Below are 17,268 nucleotides of genomic sequence, written 5' to 3' on the forward strand. Positions count from 1 at the left end.
CTGCTTCTCCCTTTGCCTGTGTCTCTGGTGCTTGTCTCTCATAAATAAATAAGACCTTTATTTTTTTTTAATTTTTTTATTTATTTATGATAGTCACAGAGAGAGAAAGAGAGAGAGACACAGGCAGAAGGAGAAGCAGGCTCCATGCACCAAGAGCCCGACGTGGGACTCGATCCCACGTCGGGTCTCCAGGATCGCGCCCTGGGCCAAAGGCAGGCGCCAACCTGCTGTGCCACCCAGGGATCCCAAGACCTTTAAAAAAAAAAAAAAAAAGAGGCAATTTGGTTAAAATGAGGCCGTTAGAGTGGGCCCTCATCCAATCTGGCTGGTGTCCATAAAAAAAAAAAAAAAAAAAAAGGAAACTTAAGGGTGCCTGAGTGGCTCACTCGGTTAAGCATCTGCCTTTGACTCAAGTCATGATCCCAGGGTCCTGGGATCTAGCCCCTCATCTCCCTGCTCAAAGAGGAGCCTGCTTCTCCCTCTCCTTCTGCCACTCCCTCTGCTTGTGCTCATGCATGCATGTGCTTTCTCTATCAAATAAAGTCTTAAAATAAAAAAAGGAACTTGGACAGAGATAAGGGATGGACACTTATCTCTTATCCAAGAGATAAGCTTGGACACTGCATGTGCATACAGGAAAGACCCTGTGAGGACACAGCAAAATACAGCCATCCGAAAGCCAATGAAAGAGGCCCTAACCCTGCTAACAACTTGATCTTGGACTTGGAGCCTCCAGAACTATGGAGATAATTTCTCTTGTGTAAGCCCCCCAGTCTGTGGTATCCTGTGATGGCAGCCCTAGCTGACTAAACACACGGCCTTCCACTTTAATTCTGTCTCCCAATTCATACAGCCCATTCAGTGTGTGGATTTAGTGCTCTTAACTCCGCCTCACTCTCATCCACCAGTAGGGTCCCTGTCTTTAATTTGCTCACTTACTACTTCTTAATGAACTCATTATTAATACTTCTAGCATATATTGAGTGAGTCCCTATCAAGCCTTGGAAAAGATTCAGCCCTGCCCTCTTGATGTAGGACAGTGCCTATGCCAAGTGCAAAACAGCAAATACAAGCCTCCCCACCCCACACAGCTCTGTCAGTGTCTGCCTCTGCCTATCTGAGCCTTATTCCGGTTTCTTAAATTCCACTAATGGTCTCCATAGGGCCGCAAGACCTTTATACAGACTGTTTCATCAACCTGGAGTGTTCTTAATCCTGCCTCATCCCTCAAACCTCTTCTTGAGTGGGAGCCTTTGCTGACCACCTATCTTGGGCATGTTGACTGTTAGACCCTCACATAGTACATGGATTTTCACACATAGGCTTCCACACGCTTATTATATCATCTTTCCTGATGAACATCATTTTTTTAAAGATTTTATTTATTTATTCATGAGAGACACACACAGAGAGAGGCAGAGACACAGGTAGAGGAAGAAGCAGGCTCCATTCAGGGAGCGCGACGCGGGACTCCAGGATCACACCCTGGGCTGAAGGTGGCGCTAAACCACTGAGCCACCAGGGTTGCCCGAACATCATTTTTCTTCTCAAACTGTAGGCTGCCCTAGAGCTGTTTTGATCATTGCATCATCCCCAGAAACTAGCACAGATGCACTATACTGAAGTTCACTAGGCTGAAGCCCCCAGCCCCAGCCCTGGAAGTATAAGGAAACCACTTCCCTGGGGCACCTGGCTATCTCAGTGGGTAGAACATGACTTTTGGCTCAGTCGGTTGGGCATCTGTCTTTGGCTCGGCTTGTGATCCCAGGGTTCTGGGATCAAATCCCACATTGGGCTTCCTGCTCAGTTGGAAGTTGGCTTCTCCCTCTACCTCTGCCTGTCCCCCTGCTTGTGCTCTTTCTCTGTGTCAAATAAATAAAATCCTTAAAAAAAAAAAAAAAAAAGACAGAGAGAGAGAGAGAGAGAGGCAGAGACACAGGCAGAGGGAGAAGCAGGTTCCCTGCAAGGAGCCTGACGTGGGACTGGATCCTGGAGACCCAAGATCCTGGGTCAGAAGGCGGTGCCAAACCGCTGAACCACCCAGGCTGCCCTAATAAATAAAGTCTTAAAAAAAGAAAAAGAACTCTTGATATTGGGGCTGTAAGTTCAAGCCCCATGTTGGGTGGAGAGGCTACTTAAAAAAGAATTAAAAAATTAAAAACAAAGAAAAGAAAGAAAACCACTTTCTTAAAGAGAAAAGTAGAAGGATCAATATTAAAAAACAAGAGCTAACTTTAGACAGAACCACTAGCGTCATAATAATAGTTAACAGAGGAGGTGCCTGGGTGGTTCAGCCAGTTAAGTATCTGACTCTTGATTGCTGCTCGGGTCATGATCTCTGTGTCCTGAGATCAGCCCCACTTCTGGCTCTGCGCTGCTCAGGGTCAGCTTGAGATTCCCTCTCTCCGTCGGCCCCTCTCCCAGCTCGTGCTCTCTGTCTCTCAAAAAAATAAATTACCGGAGACTGAGTCCCCAGTGTGGGATACGCTGTTGACGTTAACCAGCTAGCTCATTTATTCCCCTGAAAAGCCTGACAAAGTAGACACTAATCATTAGTTTAACCCTATTAGGGGTCAGAAACCCAAAGTTCTAGGAAGTTAGGTTTACTGTGCAAGAAAAACTGTCCTACAGGCGGTATTTTACTAGAAACGGGGTCTCGGGCTTGAGGTTTCTAGCCTCCCGGCCCCTGGCCTCGCCCCGCCCCCGCCCCGCAGGCCCCGCCCCTTCAGGCCCCGCCCCGCCCCGCCGCCGCGGGGGGCGGAGCCTGCAGTGCCAGCCGTGGCCGCCGGGGGGCAGCCGCGCGGCTCAGGCCCGACCGCTCTGGGCCGCTCTCCTCGCTCGCCCTGCGACTCGGCTCCGGCTGCGAGCGGACGCCCTGCCCGCGCCCAGCGCCCACCGCCGGGCTCCGCGCCCCCGACCCAGCCGCTCGGCTCCCCGGGGCCGGACCGAGGCCGCAAGCAGCGCCGCGGGGTGTGGGGCCGACCCAGGAGATGAAATGACAACGTCAACCCTCCAGGTACCTCGGGTCGGCCCGGCTGGGTCTCCGGAAGCCGGAGGAGGCGCGGCGCGGCCTGCGGGGCTGCGGGGCGGGCGGGCGGGCGGGCGGCCTGCTCGGAGCCCCCGGCCCGCGGCCTCGCCCCCGCCCCGCCGCCGCCTCCCGCTCCCACGCGCCCGGGCCGCGGGCTGCCCCCGCCGGGAGTCCCGCCCAGTCCCCTCCGCGCGGCGGGGCCGGCCCAGCCCGGAGGCCGCCGGGTGCCGCCGCGGGGATCAGCGTCCTGGGGCGGGCGGGCGCCGCCCGGGACCCTCGGCCGCGCAGTCGGGCCGCCTCCCGCGGCCTCGCGTTCCTCCGTGCGGCCGGCGACCCCTCCTGCATCCCCCGGCTCTCGCCCGGCGCTGGGGTGGCGCCCCCTGCGAGCACGACCGACGCGTCCCGAGGTGCGGCCGCAGACCTGGGCTTCGGGCTCCCTCTGCCCCTCGCTCGCCCTCGCCCTCGCCCTCGCCCGTGACCTTGGGCCAGCCTCGGGATCTCGGCACGGCAGCTGTCCCGTCAGCGGAGTGGGGCGGCACCTGTCGGGCACCTGTCGGGCACCTGTCGGGCACCGGGTTGCTGTGACGGGGGCCCTGGGCTGAGTGCTCCGGTAAAGCGTTCTTAACACGGTGCCCAGCGTACAGCCTGCGAAGGAGGCGGGCGAGGCTTCGCGGAGGAGCGGGCATTTGGCCGGGCCCAGAGCGACCCGCGGCCTTCGGACGCCTGAGGGGGAGGAAGAAGTGGGACGGAGGCCGGAGCGAACCGGGCCCCCTGGCGGGCCTCCGCCGCGTGCTCCCCTCTTCCGGGCCTTCCTTGACTCGGCCCGCAGACCCACCTGCCCAGTTTTCCCTGTGAGCTAGGAATGTCTTCACGTTGCTAGTAAAAGCTTCGTTAAGGGATCCCTGTGACGCTTAGTCAGTGAAGCCTCCGACTCTTGATTTTGCCGCAAGTCATGATCTCAGGGTTGTGAGATCCGGCCCCGCACTGCTCCACGCTCAGCAGCGAGTCTGCGTGGAGATTCTCTCCTTCTCCCTCTGCCCTTCCCACTCACATCTCTCTCTCTCTCTGTAAAATAAATAATCTTCTATTCCTCTAGTTTCTGTCCCTATGGATTTGCCTATTATGGGCATTTTATTCATTCACTCATTCGTTGGCTTATTCATTTATTTGTTAAAAGATTTATTTAAAAAATAAATATTTATTTTTTTATTTTAGAGCGGGGAGAGACAGAGGGAAAGAGAACCTCAAGCAGACTCCTCGCTAAGCACAGAGCCCACTCCAGTCTCGATCCCATGACCCCAAGCACACCAAACGAGCAGAAACCAAGAGGCCAATGCTCAACTGACTGTGCCACCCAGGGGCCCCTATTCTGGGCATTTTAAATAAGTGGAATCATACAATATGTGGTCCTTTGTGACTGGCTCCTCTCACTTAACATAATGTGGTAGGTTTTCATGTTTTTAAAAGGCTGGGAAAAGATATTTCATGACACGTGAAAATCATGAATTTCAAATTTCAGCATCTATAAATAAAGTTTTATTGGAACACATTCCTGCTCCTTCATTTACTTTCTATGGCTGCTTTTGTGCTACAGAGGCGTAGTTGAGGAGTTGCTACAGAGATTGTATGGCCAGGAAAGTCTAACCTATTTACCATCTGGTCCTTTACCGTTTGCCAGCTCTTCTGTTAGCACATCTTCCTTACCCTTGTCCTTCATGCTCATCCCTGCCATATGTGTTACTAGAGATGCTGCAGGCTGGCAGTTTTATTCATCACCTCACCCTTGTGTTACACATAATTCTTCAACTTGCAGCTCAGGCCTCTTGCCGGTGAAACATTGTATGCACTTGCCAAAAAGATCTAATGTGCTCTTAGGTGCATTAATTAATAAAGTATCTGGAAGGGAGGGGGGCAGAGCGTACCTTGAGTATTGTCTGAGCCCTGCTTTCAAAAGGACAGACCCTAGCAGGAAGGCATATAGAGTGAAAAAGTCCAAGGAACCGGGCATGTTTGTTCTGGAGGAGAGAAGCCACAAGGGACAGGAGAATTGGTTTCATTGTCTTATCTGAAGAGACATTATTGAGGGAGAGTAGACCAGAGAAGCTTGTTTGAGCTAATCATTGAAGTTTCTGGGCTCCTGGCCATCCTGTATTTGTAGGTAACGGAGGTAGCTGCGCTTGAAAATAGTAGCCAACACTTTTTCACCTTTCCTACCCTCATCAACCTGGTGAGTTCATTTATCATCAGCCTGGCCTAACCTACTCCTGTTAGTTTCGTAGAGCTAGCTGTCCTTCTGAGACCTCTTGCTGTCAGATGAGGAAGGGCTGCACAGATGCCTGAGCCCTGCCAAGAGCTCGTCAGAAGGTTTATTGTTTGCTGTGGACGGAACTGTGTGTATACATTGGGATCTGCCGGCCTGGTGTCTAGTGCTGATCAGCTTGAGGAGGATAATTTTGGTAATGCTTCCTGGGTTGGTGAAGCAATGGTTTCTAAAACTGGGTATGTAGGTGTGGGGCAGCTGCCTGAAAGATCCAGCATGCTTTTGAGTTCAGTCTAGAGCACAGACCTATAGGATTTGTGAGATTCACAAAGATATGCTCACCCAGTTCTTGGAAGATTCCATAGGATTACTCTCTTCAATTAGCACATATATGTCTCTGGAGTAAGCAAACCCTTTCCTCCCTCCCTCCCTCCCTCCCTCCCTCCCTCCCTCCCTTCCAGAGAGCGCATATGTGCCAGTGGGGGGAGGGACAGAGGGAGAGGATCTTCAAGCAGACTCCACACTGAGCCTGGAGCCTGATGTGGGGCTTCATCTCCTGACCCATGACCTGAGCCGAGACCAAGAGTTGGACACTTAGCTGACTGGCCAGGCTTGCCAGCAAGCGCTTTTCTTACTAGAGCTACTGGTATACTGACCCATGTGTCTAAGCATCCCTTCCTTAAGTAGCAAGTTTAGGAAAACCATCTTCTCTTTTCACCACAGAGAAGCAGGTTGGGCCAGTAGGAGGTCGAGATCCCTTTGGTCAGTCTCTTAGAAGGGCTGGCTCTTCTCTGGCCTTTATGCCGAGCAGCACAACAATCAGTTGGTTCTGGTGTTTCCCCTTTTCCAGGCAGTGGCCCCACGGCCACTTTTCTTTCCCTTGAGGCAAGGAACAGAAAGTGGATTCTCCCCTTGAGCCTTAATCTGAGATATTTGGTCAGGTTTCCACGTGCTGAGATCCAGAGCGAAACTGAGAAGGAGCTTGCTTTTAACCGGATGAGTGTATTGTGAAGAGGGCTGCTGTCTTTTAAAGCTCCATTTCAAGGCCTTTGTAGTTGACGTTGGAAAACAGACCGACATAATGGTGGGCGACTAACAGATCTGCAGGGTTCCTGCTGCCCTGGGACCCCAAGGGCTTTTTGGGTCTCTTGGGAAGCACTGAGGTATTTGCTCTGCCTTTCCAGAAAGCCATTGATCTGGTGACAAAAGCCACAGAAGAGGATAAAGCCAAGAATTACGAGGAGGCACTCCGGCTCTACCAGCATGCCGTGGAGTATTTCCTACACGCTATCAAATGTGAGTCACACGCAGGGCCCTCCGTGGCCGTAGAGCCCCTGCCAGGGCAGGGTAGGTACACTCTCTCCAATTCCCCTTTTGCAGATGAGGCACACAGCGACAAGGCCAAGGAGAGCATTCGAGCCAAGTGCATGCAGTACCTAGATCGGGCCGAGAAGCTGAAGGATTATTTACGAAACAAAGAGAAGCATGGCAAGAAGCCAGTGAAAGAAAATCAGAGTGAGAGCAAGGGGTGAGTATGGAGGAGTGGAGGGCCCGGCTGGGACCAGAGACCCCACGAGCATGTGTCCTTTGTAGGAGTCGCTGCCATTCTTGGTGCTAATGCGGCCTTCCTTTGGGAGAATAACACTCGTACCGGGGATGATGCCCCAGCTGCCTCTGTCGGGCACTGTGCACACTATTTCCTTGGATGGGATCTTGTTGGATCCACACAGGAGAGCTGTGAGTGAAATGTGAGCCAGCAGGGAGGTTGCAAGCCTTGGATTCCACAGTCGGGCTCTGAGGGTATATCCTAGTGCTGCCACTTCCTAGCCATGTGACCATGGACAAGTGCCATGACCCCCTGTGCGTCCAGGCCCCTCATCTGTAGAAGAAAGATAACGCGCCTTCCCACCCAGCGTTGCTCTAAGGAGCAAGAGATGGTGCGGGTAAAGCCCTGAGGGTAAAGTGTGGCGTGCAGTAACGAGGCAGTATGTGTCAGCTGCTGCTGTGATCAGAGTTACTGTCTTCATGTGACAGATGAGGCAACAGACTCAAGTTCAGAGATGGCCCAGGTCACAGAGCTGCACTTGATGGAGTCTGGGAGTCTGGTCCCACACCCAGGGCTTCTGTTTCCGACTCCAAAGGCAGTGTTTGCTCTGCAGCCTCTCTCCTCACATTTGTGGTTTGCCTACCACACAGATGCCAGGGAGCCAACGGTGTCCTGGAGGCGAAGGGGAGGGTCCCAGGCAGGAGGGTCGTGGATGGAGCAGGAGAGGCGGGTGTGTGCCACCCCACCAGTGGTGGGAGGCTCTGCTCCCGGGTTGACAGGGCTCCCCAGAGAGGGAGACATACCCTGGGAAGGGACAAGGAATAGGCAGGAGGTTAACATCTCTGAGAGGGCTAGAAGAGTTTTAAGGATGGCAAATCGCTTGTCCCATTAGAGGTTGGCCCTGGGGGGGAGACCAGTGACTATGTTCCCTTCCTTGGTGCCCCTCTTTAGTCTTATACTTCACCTCTTCTCTGAGTCACAGCCACTTGATATCTGGTTGTGAGTCTGTGTGAGAGGCCAGTGACAGCTCCGGTTGCTTGCCCAGCTGTTCCTGAAGTCCAGCCAAAGTACATGTCCCCCATTAGCCTTCTAGAGAGGGCACACATCTCCATTCTTACTACCTTTTACCTTTTACCTTTTTTTTTTTTTTTTAAGATTTTATTTATTTGACACAGAGAGCACAAGCAGGGGGGAGAGGCAGAGGAAGAGGGAGAAGCAGACTCCCCGCTGAGCAGGGAGCCTGATGCAGGGCTTGATCTCAGGACCCTGGGATCATGACCCGAGCCAAAGGCTGACGCTCAACCGACTGAGCCCCTCAGGCACCCCTATTCTTACAACCTTAATGAAGAAACAAGGGTGGGTGATGCAGGTGTTTCCTGGAGGATGTGGACGTGAGTGTTGTGCTCTCAGAACCTCCTTGTCAGCTGCCTCTTGCTTTAGCATGTCATCTTCTGTCTCCTTTCCCAGCAGTGATAGTGACAGTGAAGGGGACAACCCAGAGAAAAAGAAATTGCAAGAACAACTGATGGGTAAGCGGCCCGAGGCCCCGCGGCAATGGGAGGGAGAGATGTGGTGAGGGCCCCCCGGAGGGTCAGCTCAGACCTATCAGTTGGGCTCCAGGTCAAAGGCTCTACTTGCCTCTTGCAGGTGCTGTTGTGATAGAGAAGCCCAACATTCGGTGGAATGATGTGGCTGGGCTGGAGGGGGCCAAGGAAGCCCTCAAAGAAGCTGTCATTTTGCCAATTAAATTCCCACACTTGTTCACAGGTAAGGGTTGAGCTGCTTTCAGCCCAGATGTGAAAACAGCAGGCTTCCGAGGAAGCCAGCTCAGGGCTCCCCCTCTGAAGGTGACCCGGAACAGGTGGCCACTCAGCTCTTTGCCCTCAGTGGGCACTCGGGCAGGAGAGGCCTCAGGGCCGATCATCACAGTCATCTGCTCTGTGCTTCTCTCTGGTGTCAGACACCTCTGCGACTAGAACTTTGACTTGACTGTCCCAGTGGGTGAGTAGGGTCAGTGCCAGCTGGCGTCACTTTGCAGGGTCTTGGGGGTCTTGAGCCCAGGGCTAGGAGCCGGTTCTCAGTGGGTAATTCAGTTCCCTTTATTTTTGCTGCCAGGATCGGTTGTCTTGTAGAACCTTTCTCTTCTGGTCGTACTTATAGTAAATAAGTGCCTTTGGCTTTTTTCTCTTCCCTTTCCCCAGTTAGGAGGAAGCTCACCTCCGATTATTCTTTGTTGTAGGCAAGCGTACGCCTTGGCGAGGGATACTGCTCTTCGGACCCCCTGGCACAGGGAAATCCTACCTGGCCAAAGCAGTGGCCACGGAGGCCAACAACTCCACCTTCTTCTCTGTGTCCTCCTCGGACCTGATGTCTAAGTGGTTGGGGGAGAGTGAGAAGTAAGTCAGCTGCCACACCTTGCTTCCCTGCCCTTGAGCCACCGCCCAGAGGAACCGCTGCTGGGTGTCGGGGGAAGCGGCCAGCAGAGGGGAATGATGCCAGCTTCCCCGGGTGGGACGCTGTCCCGACAAAGACTGCTGAGACTGAATGGGAATGTGGGAGAGACGTCTTCGTACAGGAAAGGGAAAGGCAGTCACGATCTTTGGGTATCAGGCAGGTGTCCTCTATTGGGGACTTCGTGTGGTTTAGTTATTTTCCACACCGACTCCCATTTTGCAGAGGATGACATTGAGGCTGAGTAAAGGGGGATGTGACTTGTCCTAAATCCAGAGCTTATGAGTGGGGCTGCCGCCAAGGTGGGCTGCTTCTCGTGGCACAGTGCTGCCGGCGGATTTGTGATGCCCGCTTCCTTGGAAATCCAGGCATGACTAGAGTCTTGACCTGTCTGTGGGAAGGGCAGGAGAAGCAGTGACTGGGCCCCTGGCTGGGGTGGGTGTGGGTGTGGGTGTCCTGATCCCGGCCCCCCTTGTCACCTTCACAGGCTAGTCAAGAACCTGTTTGAGCTGGCCAGGCAGCACAAGCCCTCCATCATCTTCATCGATGAGGTGGATTCCCTCTGCGGGTCCCGCAATGAAAATGAGAGTGAGGCCGCCCGAAGGATCAAAACGGAGTTCTTGGTTCAGATGCAGGGTGCGTGCCGGTGCTGGCTGCCCTCCCGGCTCGCGGTCCTCCCAGAGCCAGCCGGGCTCCATTATGTAGCTGCAGCTGGAGGGGATGGGCCGTGGGGCGGAGGGAAGAGGTCAGAGAAGCAGTTCTCGGCTCCCTCTCCACAGGCCTTTGCCCCCCAGCCCCTGCCCTTCCCGAGGCGGCCAGGGCTTCAGAGAAGGCTCTTGGCCCAGCAAAGCTGGTTGTTGCTGGTGGCACAGCGATGGCCCCAGAGCAGAACACACAAAGCCCCTGAGGTGCTTCCTACAGCTGCTCCCTAATCCTGGCAGGTGTTCTGAGTCAGCGTCTGTTTCCCTTTCTCCACAGGGGTGGGGAATAACAACGATGGGACTCTGGTTCTTGGTGCCACAAACATCCCATGGGTGTTGGATTCAGCCATTAGAAGGAGGTGAGTCTTCCCCAGTAGGAGCCAGGGGCTGAGGTCTTTCTCCAGCCATAGTCAACCTGCTGCTGGCAGTGGTGCAGCCTGACTCCGTTTCCCTGGAGGCTTCTTCATATCTGCATGGTGAGCAGAGCCCTGAGTGAGGCAGCTTCTGGAGGGCCCCAGAGCCCCTCTCCATGAAGACTTATACCGTCTCTTTTCAAGTCCCGCCATGTGCTTGGCTCTCTAGGTTTGAAAAGAGGATTTACATCCCACTGCCCGAGGAGGCTGCCCGTGCCCAGATGTTCCGGTTGCATCTGGGGAGCACTCCCCACAATCTCACGGATGCCAACATCCATGAGCTGGCCCGGAAGACGGAAGGCTACTCAGGTGCCGACATCAGCATCATTGTGCGGGACTCCCTCATGCAGCCTGTCAGAAAAGTTCAGTCAGCAACACACTTCAAAAAGGTGAGTGCGGAGGTACCCGGGGGCTCAGTTGGTTAAGCATTCAACTTTTTTTTTTTTTAAGATTTTACTTATTTATTCATGAGAGACAGAGAGAGAGATAGAGAGGCAGAGACACAGGCAGAGGGAGAAGCAGGCCCCACGCAGGGAGCCCGACATGGGACTTGATCCCGGGTCTCCAGGACCACGCCCTGGGCTGAAGGCGGCGCTAAAGCGCTGAGCCACCGGGCTGCCCAGCATTCAACTCTTGATCTCAGCATGGGTCTTGATCTCAGGGTTGTGAGTTCAGGTCCCACGTTGGGCTCCACACCTGGTGAGTGGGCCAGCAAGGAGTTGCTTAAAAAGTGTCACAGGAATGGGGAGATCAGCTTTCTTTGCCAGTTCCTTGGCTGCTCAGGTGACATGTTTGGTCTCCTGGAGAACCAAGGATAAGTACAAGGGAGCCCTCTGGTTTGCACCTGCTCTCTCCTTCCTTGTAGTTCTTTTGCTCAAATATGTCCATCTTGGATTGTGTGAAGCCAGAGGACATGGCACTGTGCCACTCACCCCTGCCACCTTCACAGTCAGCGCTGTGCTGTCATGTGGGGACCCCACTCAGTGTCTGAAGAGTGGTGGGTATAGAATCACCCTCTCTAAGGTGGAACTCCTCTCACACCTCGTATCTCTGTCGAATGTCTGCAGAGGGTCCTATTATGTGCCTTGTGCTGTTCTAGGACCCGGAGAGACATTTGTGACCACAGCAGACAAAAGTCCCTGACCTCTAGGAGCCTCATCTCTAGTTGAAAAGATACTCATTTCTTTCTTTCTTTCTTTTTTTTTTAAGATACTCATTTCTGAGAGAGCAATGAGGGGGATGACAGCAGGGGATGGAGTCTGGTGTCTCTGAAGTTTGGAGTTGGGTGGGCAGGTTGTATTCTTTAAAGAAAAAAAAAAAAGATTTAAGAGAATGAGAATTCCAGGGAGACAACCCACTGAGCATGACATAAGGCTTCATCTCACGACCCTGAGATCATGACCTGAGCCCAGATCAAGAGTTGGATGCTTAACCGTCCAACTTGGCTGAGCCACCAGGTGCACTGGGGAAAGTTGTATTTTTTTTTTTAATCTCATATTCTTTTTTTTAAAAAAAATATTTATTCATGAGAAACAGAGAGAGAGGCAGAGACACAGGCAGAGGGAGGAGCAGGCTCCACTCAGGGAGCCCAACGCAGGATTCGATCCCGGGTCTCCAGGATCACACCCCGGGCGGAAGGCAGCGCCAAACCGCTGAACCACCCAGGCTGCCCTTAATCTCATATCCTTTCTACCTTCTGCCCCACCCCTACCTTTAAGAGAGAAAGTTGAGAACTGGAATGGGGGGCAGCAGGGAGGGGCAGAGGCAGAGGGAGAGAACCCACGCAGGCTCCATGCCTGTTGTGGAGCCTAACACGGGGCTTGATCTCACGGCCCTGAGATCATGACCTTAGCTGAAATCAAGAGTCGGGTGCTTAACCCACTAAGCCACCCAGGCGTCCCAAGGCAGGTTGTATCTTAAGGGATAAGCCACCGCAGGGGATGTTTGAGTCAAGAGTTGAAGGAAGTGAGGGAATTAGCTTTGGGATATTTGGGAGGATGTTACCAGTAAAGCAGACTGTGGTTAGAAAAACATTTTTGGCGTCACTGCATTTGTGGTGAGATTGGATGGAGTTAATGAGGAAGGGGAAGCTATCGACATTTTGGGCCACAAATTGAGATTCTAGAGAACAGTGCCTAGAATAGCATGCTAATCACAAACCTCTGAAATCCCGCTTTGAGCTGCTTTGACTACCGGCCCGAGAGTTCTGCAGGATTCATTCTCTTCTCAGAGTGATGACCTAGAAAGCCAGGCATGCATTCATACCCTACCACGACCTTCTCTTCAGGACTCAGAAGTCTGAGGATCCTGTCCCTTCCCCAAGCACTGAGGTGCAACCCCTCCAGTCAGATTCCTGGTTGATTTCAGGTCTGTGGCCCTTCCCGCACCAACCCTAGCGTTATGATCGATGACCTCCTGACCCCATGCTCACCAGGGGACCCGGGGGCCATGGAGATGACTTGGATGGATGTCCCCGGTGACAAACTCCTAGAGCCTGTGGTTTGCATGGTAAGTGGCTGGTTGGGAGAAGGACTGCACAGAACCCAGAAAAACTGGGGTCTTGGGTCTAAAAATAAAAATAGGCTTCTCCCCTTCTTCGTCCTGGGCTGTTGTGGCTCCTCTGAAACAGGGAATGGCCTTTGGGGCTCTGGATAGCTGGGACTCCTGCCATTAGACTCAGTGGGGGCCCAGGATGAAGGCCGCAGCACGAGCATTTATTTTCTTCAGTGAGAGTAAAGGCCAGCTGGTGCGACTACATCATTCCATGGGTTTGGCTTGTGAGTGGCCATGGAGGCAGCGAGCATCTGTTGGCAGTTTGTTTCAATGCCGTTGCATAGGGAGCCTAATGGGACTGGTCTTGCCCCTCCTCATCCTGGTTTTGCTGAGGGTCTTGCCTGCCGTGTGTGGCAGGTGTCTGCCGATGTGGCGGGTGTGCAATCAGAATGAGCTTCTCCCAGCAGTTAAGAGATGAGGGGAGCTTGGATTCTTTCAGATGAGAAGTAGGCCTGTTCAGACGACATGAGCTGCCTTAGGAGGGAAGAGCGGTCCTGTCACGGGAGACATTCAGGCAGGAGCCAGGCAATCAGAGGAGCTTTGCATTTGGGGCTGGGAATGACCACGAATGCAGGCCTCTTCCTGCAACACCACATGGGACTGCGACACAAGGAGGCCTAGAGCCCTGCCTAGAGCCCTGGCTGCTCCTCAGCTCGTGCCCTTGTCTTTGCAGTCGGACATGCTCCGGTCTCTGGCCACCACTCGGCCCACCGTGAATGCAGATGACCTCTTGAAAGTGAAGAAATTCTCAGAGGACTTTGGACAGGAGAGTTAAAAATTTCTTCACTTGGTGATGGTGAAGGTGGGAGGTAGATTGGGGTAATAAATCCATGGCACTCCCCAGGTCAGTGGCCAGACAGGGCACTGGGGCTCATCTTAACGTCACTACAGCGTCCCCTCTGCTGTCTGGCCGCCAGCCGGGGAGCATAAAAGAAGGGCCTCCCTGGCCACAAAGACACAGAAGCACATTCGGCACTGGGTGGAATACTGGTTCTTCCTACTTCCTCCTCCTCCTCCTCCTCCTCTTCTGGATGCTCACCAACTCCTTGTCCTGCCCCTGTTTTTTGTTTTGTTTTTTAAACCTTTCTTTGTTCCCCTAAATTAATGCTGCTTGGATTTTTGTCTTGTTTATAAATAAAATTAAAATCTCCCAGAAGCATCAAGGAGTAGGAGCAGCCCGCACTGTGGGGTTGTTGCCGACCTTCAGAACGGCTTGCCAGGCCCATCCACCTGTTCCTTCTAACCCGGGTTTTACTCTTTGTGAACACTATGACTGACACCCTGGGTCGCCAGCCCAAGCCCTGCCTGTAAAGGCCAAGAGTAAAACCAAGCTATTCCCAACCTCCCAGGTCAGCATCCTGGGCTCTGTGTCCTCCCTGCGAGAGGAAAGATGGGTTTTGTGAGCACAGAGCTGTGGAGATCAGAATGAGTGAAGGCAGTCAGGTGGGTTTCACTGCTGCCTTTTCTTCCCTCTGAATGTGAGAACACCGAACCCCGCCACTGCTCCTGGCTCTCTGCCCTGGAAATGGGCTAATAAATCCTTTTCCCTCTTGAGCCACTTGAGTGATCTCATCTTTGGTTATTCTCTGGGGCTCCCTGAAGGCCATACTTGCTTCCATTAGAAAGACCCCCTGGTTCTCTCTCTGCACCCTCCATCAGAGGAGGAGGGTATTGCCACCTACTACAGTTCCCAGGCCTGACCTCCAGTCAGGTTGGCAGACCCCGACTACCCCTCCCCGCAAGCCTTGTAAATGTGGCACCTGGACAGTTCTTCCTGCCGACTGGGCCTGTGGGCCGGATGTGGCCTGTAGCTGTTTGGTTTGGTCTGTTGGCAACACTGAAAAGTCAAGAATTGATGTAAAAATTATCTGGCTTCTGGGAGATTAGGTGGTGCTGGGCCTGTGTCCCCGTGAGGCATCCAGTCAGCCACAGCCTAGCAGGGGCTTCCCTGCTCAGAAGCAGAACAGGCTCTCCGGCTCACGCATCCCCACGTGGTCAGCATCCCTCTTTCGGGTTGCCTGCCTAGCCCCTATGGCCATTAGAATTTTTGACTCCTTGAGACCCTTCCAAGGCTCTAGAGTTGGCAGCCCTAGAAATGCTGTTTGAGTAGCAGACTTGATCCTTGACTGCTTGCATATGAATACACAAAAGGCCTGGCATCCGGTTGGTACAGCTCCCCTCCCCTTCCAAAAGCCAATATTATTGCTCTATGTTTTATTAAAACCCAAATTGTCCAGAACTGATGATGTGGCCAACTCTTAGATCTTGGTAGCTTTGCACTGTGGTGTTTCTGATTTGGTTAGGAATGGGTGCTGAATTCAGGCAACTTTTGCTGGGTTCTTTGAAGGGTCGGGCCCAAGTGCTCCTCTCCAGGGTGGAGGCATTAGCCCTGCCTCAGTACCAGGTGCCTCGGCAAGCCTGGCCTCCAGGTGACACCTGCGTAGCAACTGTGGCTAGCATCTTGGGCACGCAGGCGTCCCATGGCTCTCGCTTTAGTTAGGTGCTCTCAGCCACTAATTACTATTTAAACACCGGATTAGAAGTTGGCATAGGACACTGTCCCACTCGTACTATTTCATTTTAGTCACTTGTGCTTTCTTATTCTACCTCCAGTCACCTTTACTTGAATCAGGTCGTCGCTTGCTTTATTTTTAAAATCTTCCTTTCTACTGCTTAGACACCTTGACAAGTCACAGGAGTTAACAGAAACTGGAGCTGCTGTGGTTCGTCTTCATGGCTCTGGTCACGGCTGTTACCGATGTCATGCCTCTCCATTCCTCTCTCCACCACCAGTGACAGGAGGCAGGGCGATGAATGTCCTCTTCACACGTGAGGCTGAAGTAACCTCAGACTGATGTGTGCCCTCACCATCTGTGTTAAACATGGCTCGTAGGTGCAGAGGAATTTCCTGCCCTAAGTGCTAACCCTGAAATTCACTCTTCCCTACTTGGGAATTATGTCCTAAGCCTTCTGTCTCCCTTGGCTTTCACTTTGGTAGTTGACTTCTAAACTCTCCTTAGCTCAAGATGCTGACTTGTGCGGTGTGGTTATTGTGGCTGATACATCTCCCTGGGGTGGGCAAGGTTTTATTAGAAACGCAGATTTGTTGCCTTGAGCTATACATGTAGTATTTAGTTGGACAAATCCTTCCTCCTAGATGGATTTGGTTACACTAGTAAACCTCACATTGTCAGCAGTAGAGTTTCAGGCTTTCTCCAAGGTCTACCCTGAACAACCACATACCCTTGGGCCCCAGGTCAGGAAGCTGCAGGCAAATGTTACTGATATACTTTACAAAGGCATCAGTAAGGACAGTTAACCTCAGAGCACTCTGAGGAAGCATCAGAATATTCTGATGCCACCCTGCAGGAGCTTCTGAACATTGTCCAAGGTCCTGGAATTCTAATTTTCATAAGGATCCATGCTTTTTTAGTCTAAATGAGTTTTCTACAGACCTTTCCCAGTGGCCGAGTATCCAGCCTCACCTTGGAGCAGTGCTGGCTCCTGTTCCTTTCCAAAGTTTAATGCAAAGAGAGCCAGTTCCCTTTTACTTGACCTCATAGGCCTCCAGATGTGTCCTATTTAGAGAAAGCCATACTGGGTTTGTTTAGTTAACCACTGTTTAAAACAAGTATTTTCCTAAACAACTTACTGAACTTTCTACATGGCTACTAGAACTTGGAGGACTTTGGTAAGAATACCTGTGTTGCAAAACAACAGAAAAATGAGGCAAGACCAGTATCTAGACAAATTTCCTCACCTCTTGCAAAGCTCTGACAGTATCTTTTTTTTTTTTTTTTAAAGATTTTATTTATTTATTCATGAGAGACAGAGAGAGGCAGAGACACAGGCAGAGAGAGAGGCAGGCTCCATACAGGGCACCTGATGTGGGACTCGATCCCGGGTCTCCAGGATCAGACCCTGGGCTAAAGGCAGCGCTAAACCGCTGAGCCACCCGGGGCTGCCCGCTCTGACAGTATCTTAAGGCTAATCATTGGTCAGCATGCTGCTAATTTATTTTTCCAAAATAAGTGTAGTGACCAGGAAGCACAAGTTTTGCTTTGTTTCTAATTGTGATAGGAAGAGGTTCACTGTTCCTCAACTCTCATCCCTCCCCTAGCCCTGATCCATGACCTCTGCCAAAAGAATGAGCCAAATCAAATAGCAGCTGCCCAAGAGATCTCTGCAGGAAAATCGTCTCCAAATCTGTTAAAGGCAGAAGGTGGAGACCAAAACTGTGAGCCTGTAAAATGTGTGGGTACTCATTTGCGTTAATATTATTATTAAACACTTCTATGAACTGTGGCCATTCTCTT

At 52.4% G+C, this 17,268-nt stretch overlaps 1 protein-coding gene across 4 annotated transcripts; it reads left to right on the forward strand.

Annotated features, from left to right (window-relative positions):
* Nucleotides 1-2,856: 2,856 nt before the first annotated feature.
* Nucleotides 2,857-17,257, forward strand: VPS4A (vacuolar protein sorting 4 homolog A). 4 transcript variants are annotated; one of them, XM_077888480.1, is made up of 11 exons: nucleotides 2,857-3,016; nucleotides 6,473-6,584; nucleotides 6,669-6,816; nucleotides 8,302-8,363; nucleotides 8,482-8,601; nucleotides 9,074-9,230; nucleotides 9,773-9,921; nucleotides 10,264-10,345; nucleotides 10,569-10,788; nucleotides 12,767-12,907; nucleotides 15,630-17,257. In XM_077888480.1, the coding sequence occupies exons 1-11, from the start codon at nucleotides 2,996-2,998 to the stop codon at nucleotides 15,636-15,638; spliced, it is 1,221 nt and encodes a 406-aa protein (XP_077744606.1). In that variant the 5' UTR covers nucleotides 2,857-2,995; the 3' UTR covers nucleotides 15,639-17,257. The 4 variants fall into 4 exon arrangements, with proteins under 4 accessions (XP_077744606.1, XP_077744574.1, XP_077744584.1 ...); XM_077888448.1 differs by lacking the exon at nucleotides 15,630-17,257 and adding an exon at nucleotides 13,626-14,506; XM_077888458.1 differs by lacking the exon at nucleotides 15,630-17,257 and adding an exon at nucleotides 13,626-14,506 and having other exon boundaries at nucleotides 8,305-8,363.
* Nucleotides 17,258-17,268: the final 11 nt, after the last annotated feature.

The sequence above is a fragment of the Canis aureus genome, chromosome 3, assembly GCF_053574225.1.
Source record: "Canis aureus isolate CA01 chromosome 3, VMU_Caureus_v.1.0, whole genome shotgun sequence".
Classification (NCBI taxonomy): Eukaryota; Metazoa; Chordata; class Mammalia; order Carnivora; family Canidae; genus Canis; species Canis aureus.

What these genes read in the sequence shown, in the direction of transcription:
- VPS4A (XM_077888448.1), top strand. Translation starts at nt 2,996, where the DNA reads ATGACAACGTCAACCCTCCAG. An exon ending in TGGTTGGGGGAGAGTGAGAA is followed by an intron (nt 9,231 to 9,772) that starts GTAAGTCAGCTG and finishes TCACCTTCACAG; the next exon opens with GCTAGTCAAGAACCTGTTTG. An exon ending in GATTCAGCCATTAGAAGGAG is followed by an intron (nt 10,346 to 10,568) that starts GTGAGTCTTCCC and finishes TTGGCTCTCTAG; the next exon opens with GTTTGAAAAGAGGATTTACA.